Source organism: Rhincodon typus, chromosome 28 (genome assembly GCF_021869965.1).
Source record: "Rhincodon typus isolate 14 chromosome 28, sRhiTyp1.1, whole genome shotgun sequence".
NCBI lineage: Eukaryota > Metazoa > Chordata > Chondrichthyes > Orectolobiformes > Rhincodontidae > Rhincodon > Rhincodon typus.
Genome location: NC_063359.1, coordinates 30,329,664 through 30,337,370, shown reverse-complemented (window position 1 = coordinate 30,337,370; position 7,707 = coordinate 30,329,664). Strand labels below are relative to the sequence as shown.

Below are 7,707 nucleotides of genomic sequence, written 5' to 3'. Positions count from 1 at the left end.
ATCGGACCGTGCAACTCTCTCAACTATAGCTCTTACACCTGGCAGCCTGCAACTTTACTGAGATTCCTGACCTTCCTGAACCCAGCCCTGGAGTGTCGGGCTAGAGCCTCCTCCCTCCTTGGTTTATTTGAAGAAACTGAGGGCGTGGCTTCACCCCAACTCTTCTCGCTAAATTCAGTCAGCGGTGATGTCAGGGAGAAGCTCCAATCAGGGCTGCTTTCCCTCAGACACGTGCTTGAGACATTTTTAAAAAAAACACCCTTTGCAAAGTGACAGAAGTTCATTTTAGTCCAAAAGTGTGTTCGGGAGGTGGGAATCCGGCCTGCCGCTAGCGGCCGCCCAGCCGCGGATTCGCCCTTGTCCAAGGTGCTGAAACCTCCTCCATCCATCAAAACAAACTTCCCCAGCGCCCACTGCTCCATATCTGCACCAACTTGCTTTCTGGAATTTGTAGTCAAGGGTTTTTTGTTTGCTCCGGATCCTGATTTGGAAGTTGAAGGGTTTCACCACCAAGTTCAGCCAAGTTGCTATCCCAGTTCCAGATGACTGTGTAAAGTCTCCACAATGGAAGGGTCTAACGGCTCCAGCTTTGGGATTGACTCGATTCTGTCTCACAGAGCAGCCAGCCCCGTCTTGGCCAAAGGAGACCCGTTGATGGGCGACTGCAGGTCTCCCCAGGAGGTGAAAGCCGGTCTGAGCCCGGTATCGGATGTAGGTAGCGAGCAGAGCTCGCCTTCCTCGCCCGGCCTGGAGTGCGCCGAGGTGGCGCCGCAACTGCCGGGAGCCGCGGGCGGGATCGAGACGCAGCCGCATCCCGGGCAACTGTGCGCCGCTCCCCAGCCCAGGACTGCTACCTCCTCCTTCCTTATCAGGGACATTCTCGGAGACTGCAAGCCGTTAGCGGCCTGCGCCCCGTATTCAAGCAGCGGCCAGGCTCCCCAGGAAGCGGCTCATAAACGAGGAGAAGAATTCCTAGAGAAACTGGAGAAAAGGGAGAATTCGTCCTCAGACACGGAATATAAAGGTAAGGAGAGAGGGAGAGGCACTAGGCCAAGCTGAGAACATGAACAAATGATAGGAGTTCTGGGGGATCTGGCGGCTCCAATCAGGATCAACATTAACAGCTTTGCAATTTGTCATTTCTCATTTCGGGAAAAAGAATTTTCAAAAAAAAGCCAGAGTAGACGGAACTTTTCAATGTCAGAATTGTCCGTTCCTTCAAATTCTAAAACTACCGAATGTTGGGTGGTTAGAGCAGATTGCATTTGAAATAAAACATTTTTGAGCTTGTTTGAGCGGGGATGATTTGTACTTAATACAGACAATTAATGAAAACCAAGGTGCCTTTAATTCATGAATTCAGTCTTTATTGAAACAAAATACCGTCTGTCAAATTGCATCAGTATCGAATAATTGTTTTTGTAATGTCTGAGCAAATCGGCAAACTGACATTTCCCTCACATCAAACTCAGCAATTACCACTTCACCCAACCGAGGTGACTTTGTACAAAGAGCGGGCCGAGAAATGCCGCTGACAGCGAGAAAGTTTAAAACCCACACTAACTTGAAAAAAGATCGCGTGGGTTTAGAAATATATTTATAATTTAAAAAAAACACAACGCTGCGGGAAATTCATTCACTTTGCCTCTTTCAAGACGGCTGTAATCACCAGATGAAGCGATTCCTGAAGGTGGTCTGTAATTGAGGACAGGGGACATTCTTCTTCCAGAGTGAAAAAGGCGAGATATTTCTCAAAGTTTTTTTTTAAAGTCAACTGCCAGATGGTTGTCATAAAATGTAAATTGTTACTGTTGCGAAACTATATTTAAATATAATGCAGGCAGTGAATTTTACAAATGAGACAACACGCCGTTTGTCTGGATTGTCTAAACTGTGTGACCAAATGATAGTTTTCACTAAATAGATGCTAGGGCTGGGAACTAACCTTTTAAAAAAACAGGCAGTGTTGTGCTGAACTGTGGCGTCCAATTTCAGAGTTCATTTGGATTGAGTCAAGTATCAGAGAAACTTTGTCGAAGTGGAAATTTAATTTTACTGCATGTGATATTATGGTGATTCGGGATAGCTACCCTTGAGTTACACAACAAAAGTTATTTGACACACACGTTGAACCTAAAGGTATATTTAGAAGACCGTTGTTCGTTATAATCGCGCCAAAATCAACTTGTTAAAATGGAAATAAATGTATCTCAAATTAGAAGCTTTTATTTGTAGGTAAACGGCGTTGTCGGCGATAGGAAATGTAAGGAATGAGCAACTGGGAATGAAATGGGGAGGAGGAAAGGCTGTATACAAATGGGGTCAGTGAGTTGTGTAAGATTACAGAGCAGGAAGAGGATGCAGAAATATACACAGTCTGAGGATGCGATCATTCTTTGTAAAATAGTTGACAATTTAATACAGACCAACAGCTATTGAGTGAGAAAAAAGAAATGTGTGCGTGTGAGAGAGAAGGGCAGTGGAATGATGGAGGGGAAGTTATAAAAGTTTAGATTGTAAACTCCAAAAAAAAAATCAAAAGTCGCACCTGCTTGCCCAGCATCAGAGACTTTAGCTAGCACCAAAATCGTTCAATCACCGAAAAAGGACATGAATAAATAAACATTGTTTTGAAAGGATAACCTATCAAACTTACTGTAACTGAACATAAATCACGGGAACACAATGAACAGAAAGGTTCCGGGAGAGCGGGTTCATTTCATTCCGCCAGAACAGAGCTCAGAAAGGCCTCCGCTTTCTCAGGGAAGCAAACCTCCATCAAGTAAACTTTCCAATTTCCACCCGAACAACAGGAACACCAGTCAGAGATTCCCAGCAAACCCGGGCCATTCCTGTGCCTGAAAAATTCATCAATGGATTTCAAGCACAAACCGGTTCTATCACGATCCCATCAGACTGTTACAATCTGAAACTCATTCCTTGAAGTTTGGAACCGTGAATATTGCAAACACATTAACTCCGGCGGAACCTTCCAATGGGTTTCATAAGGCTAGTTTTCTCTGTTTGTGCTTGTTCACTCAATGCGTTTTGTGTTACAACATAAAAAAAGTTACAATATCAGTTAACGATCTAAATATTTTCGAGTTCCTGAAAGAGTTTCTTTAAAATAAAACAAAGGGTTTTTTGGCGGCTTCAGTAGCCGGTAGAGCCGGGTAAAAGATGAGAGAAAATGAGTTGAACGGTTTTCGGTGAGTCCTGTTGACAATTCCTCAATTCGTTACTCTCCGCCTGCACTCTGCACTCAAGAGTGTTTGATATCATCTCCATAAATGTGTCCAGTCCGTGTCAATCAGTGCTGAAACAGGCAGATCACATTCCACTTCTTTTGCTTCCATTTTAAATTAATATTAAAAACAAGGCCACAACTTTTCGGTAGTGAATTTCAGTAAAATAATTCCAGCGATATCTGAATATCGTGAATGTGTTCAGCTGTTATTTCCAAACGAATAACCCAACTATTCACCCGCAGACCCCTCCTGAACAAAATCTTGCGTCGAATAGTGAACTCGGGGACATTTATGACTGATTTCCTACTTGTCTAAAGGAGCGGCTCAGCTGCCGAGATCGAACCGGGATTTATATGAATGTTGGGGGGGTGGGGGTGTTGGAGGGGGATTGCGGGGTTCTTTACAGCTGTAATTGGGACCGGGGTGACCGCGGCCCTGTATCAGTGAGAGGGTGGCGGATTGGGAGTGGGTTCAGTCAACTGCAGTGGGACGGAAAGAAAGAGAGAGGGAGAGAGAAACCTGTCCCTGTGCATTCGCCGGTGCAGACAGGAGAATGGGGATCGTTTTGAGACTGACCGCCAACACGAGGCACAGTTTGGGAAAGGTTGTTTGGAACCGCCGAAGTGAGTGCAACATAAGTCAGGCTTGAGCGTCCGGTGGTGTGGACAAATAGTGCGTTCTTTGATGCACAGAGATGAGATTTAAAAGTACAGGCAGCAGATAAAGGGGGCAGACACAATAGTTGCAAAAAAAAATAAACAATCTTGTGGCTGGCCAGTAGAATTGGGGTTGAAGGAGAATAATAGACAGGTTGGAGCTGAGTTTAGCCCCTCGCTGCTCATTGTGAAGGTTTCGCTTTCGTTGACGGAATCATCCTGTGATCAGTTTTATTTGGGAAGGGTTCTGGGCCTAATCGGCTTTGTCCCTGCCTGAAGGTGAGGGTGTGATAGAGTTAATTTTTAGAAGATTAGTTAATCGATGCTGTTTGGCGGAGACGATGACAGCTAATTGCCGAGGAGACGGTGTCATTTGCAAAATAATCCTGCGATCAGATTTTTTTTGTTCCTTTTAAGGGAAAGGATATTTTCAATGATTGGGTCTCTAATCGGGCCGGGTTGCTGTATCAGACAGCTCTGGGCAGGCTCCCCGGTGGCTCAATTAAAATGATTATTTTCTTCCCGGTCAGCGAAGCAAAATCTACCTTTACTGTTTCCCACCCCCCTCGGTATCACACCAGCCCAGCCTCGGTAAATACAAACAAAGGGCTGAAATAGGCGGCCCTGTGCTGATACAGTACCTACACAAAAACGCACAGCCTGAGGTCAGGTTAGAACATTAGCTCGGCCCCCGGGACAAGCAGCGCCTTGTTTCCAACCTTTCCAGCTAGGCACCTCTAATTTCAGAACATCAGACAGGACGGGGGGCAATCATTGCAGTGAAAAGGTTGTAAACTGTCAGATCGCCCCATACAATCAGAACTGTACTTCTGCCTCCAGAAATTCACATAGATTCTGGGTTCAAAAGATCAGGATTAATTCTCGTATTTTGGGGAGGGAGGGCTGATAATAAAAGAGGCCCCCGTTGTTATTTAAATGCCCCTGCTGTCACACCAACAGCAAAACCCCACAGCCCGCAGTGAACACAGAGCAGTCCCCTGTATCCGAAGGAGACGGGATAAAAGCAACATTGACTAAACTGACCAGGTTTTTGAGAAGCACCTGAGCAAACTCCCAGAGGCCAGTCACAGTCTGACCAAGGTTCTAGATGACAGAAGGGGGAAGCTGCTAACAGAGAGAAACAGAGACTACATCCTGTTTGACTAAGGGAGTTTAGCTGGTGTCTTTACAATGTTAGTGGTGCGGACGGATCTGGATCAGGATTTTATTTTGTAACTGTCCTTGTGTTTCTGTTTATTTTTTTCTTTCTTTTTTTCTCTCTCTCTCTCGCCTCCGGCATGAATAGTTAAAGAAGAAGCAGAGAGAGAGATCTCAAGTAGTCGGGAGAGCCCGCCTGTGCGGTTGAAGAAGCCGCGGAAAGCTCGCACGGCCTTTACTGACCACCAGCTCGCTCAGCTGGAGAGGAGCTTCGAGCGGCAGAAGTACCTGAGCGTACAGGACAGGATGGAACTGGCGGCTTCGCTCAATCTCACAGACACGCAAGTCAAAACCTGGTACCAGAACAGGAGGTGAGACTAACTGAACCACAGTCTGTTAATAATGCAACAGAACGGAATCAACTCAGACAGAATAAGGGGTTCAGATAAATTAGCACAAAGTCTGACTACAGCTCAATTCCAGGAGGTAGCTAACTCAGATATTTAACAACTCGCAATTCCACGTTTAATCGAGATGAATTGAAATCGCACAGATGATTCAACTCCATGGGAGGATTGTGAGTTACAAACTCCTAACTAGGTTAGATAGGCTGGAAGGATGAGTACGGTTTGTTTGTCGGTCTAACACTGTTAATGTTAAACTTGCACAAGCGACAGTGAATCACAGAGAGGCTGCAAACTGCAGTCGCCATAAACCTGCAGTGTCCTAGTGAAGAGGGTTTAGTTTGTGACGGTGTCGCCTGTCTCCATACAGGGGTACGTTACCGACACAATGCGCTGACGAGTTGGTGGAAGGGCAGAGGGGATTAAGATCCTGTCACATCTCCAGTTATGATCTGCTTCTTATTGGGTTCCCGCCCGCGGTCCCAGAATTTGTTTATTTGACGGGCAGACTAAATCCTAGGAATCAAATTGAATGAGAACATTTCCGAAAAGCACGTATAGCCCAGATAAGGAACCGATAACGGGTTCACTGGTTAAATAGAAGATTTAACACAGACGCAAGTTAGCGGAATCCATTTCACAAACAAACCCTCGCTGGGGCAGGATTTGGTGAACGAAATCCTGGGCAGGAATCGTATCCGAAACCGCGATGAGTCAAGTACAAAATCTAACCATCAACTAAAAGGAAAGTGAGGAGCCGGCCAGTAACGTTCTCCTTCATACAAAAACAGCAATTGCTGGAGAAACTCAGCAGGTGTGGCAGCATCTGTGGAGAGAAACAGGGTTAGTGTTTCGAGTCCAGTGAGCCTACTTCAGAACAGAGCATACTTTTTTCTCTATTCATAACCAGGGACCTTTTAAATATTAACACCAAACGAACGATTAGCTAGCGTTTTACTGTATTAAATGAGCCATAATGTCCAGACGATTTCCAGGATTCAGAGAAGGCGAGTTGCAGAAACCAATAATTGAAACAGCCAGAAACTGAGCAGGAGACAGCAATCGGGGTTGAAAGCGAATGTCCTAGGGAGGCGGATGGGGGAGGGGGCAATAAAATAAACACAGGAGAGAAAGACGCCAAAATAAATGTGACAGAGTCACCTGAATCAAACTACTTTAGAGCACTGAAGCGTAAATAACAAACACCCGAATCCCATCCCAAACTCCGAACTATTTTTAAAGACTGTCCTTGATAGAGGTGGCCAAAATAAAAACCTTCCACTACTTCCACACCAATCGCCGCCCATAAATCAGTGCAAGTGAAATGTGTGCGAAATTGGCATCAACCAACATCTGACTGAGGTTGTGTCTCCGAGCTGTTATATTGTTTATTCACAACTAATCCAGAAGTGTGTGTGTGTGTGTGTCCCTCATCACAACCAGGTCCGTTTCTGTACGTGTCCCTTCATTGATCCCATTTGAATTTCGCCTGGTCCTGCCCATCTTTCTTGTGGAGAGTTGACTGGTCAGGGACCGGTCCTGCGGCTACAGCACCCAGCAATATCCAATTTCTTGTCGGCCCTGTTAACATATCGACAGGGTTGAGAAAATAATTAGAACCAGCGGCTTTTTTAACCACACGAGTTTGCTTTTGGATTAAACAGCCACCTGTCATGGTGACACCCTCACCCGGATCCACATTCACTGTTTAATGTTAGTAACACAAGGCACACACACAGACCGAGAGCCTATCTTTAAGCATCAGTTTTCAGATCGAATCTGTCGCCGAGGTTGAGTAGAAAGCATTTACTAACCACCTCCTTTAAGAAATCAGTTTGTTTCAGTCCCAAAGGAGACCGTACAATACAGACTCCGCCAGAGGAAGTGTACTCGCACCACAAGCTGCAATTACCCTTAAATATCACTCAAACTACTCTCCAAACTGGGCCCAATAGAGGCGATGATGAAAACTGTCTTACTCATGAGGTACAGCAACAGCACCACAAAGGGAAGCAATCATTTTCAGGCACCCTGGGGCGAGCGGTTACATAAAGCTGTCAAACTAACCAGCATTGAGAAATCTGTTAGGGAGAAGGGATAAGGGTTACACTTGAAACACGGTCTATGAAGTTTCTCCTTTATTAATGATAGGACAGGACAGTGTTGCTCCGGTGAATACACACAAGATGCATACCACACACAGACACACACGCACATACACAGACACACACATATACAAAC

At 45.4% G+C, this 7,707-nt stretch overlaps 1 protein-coding gene across 1 annotated transcript in view; it reads left to right on the top strand.

Moving 5' to 3' along the window:
• The first annotated feature begins 564 nt into the window (after positions 1-564).
• Positions 565-7,707, top strand: part of barhl1b (BarH-like homeobox 1b) — a 10,288-nt gene continuing 3,145 nt past the window's right edge. Inside the window, exons 1-2 of the mRNA XM_020537386.1 lie at positions 565-1,024; positions 5,211-5,433. Coding sequence (XP_020392975.1) covers positions 565-1,024; positions 5,211-5,433 — 683 coding nt within the window. The remainder of the gene's footprint in view (positions 1,025-5,210; positions 5,434-7,707) is intronic.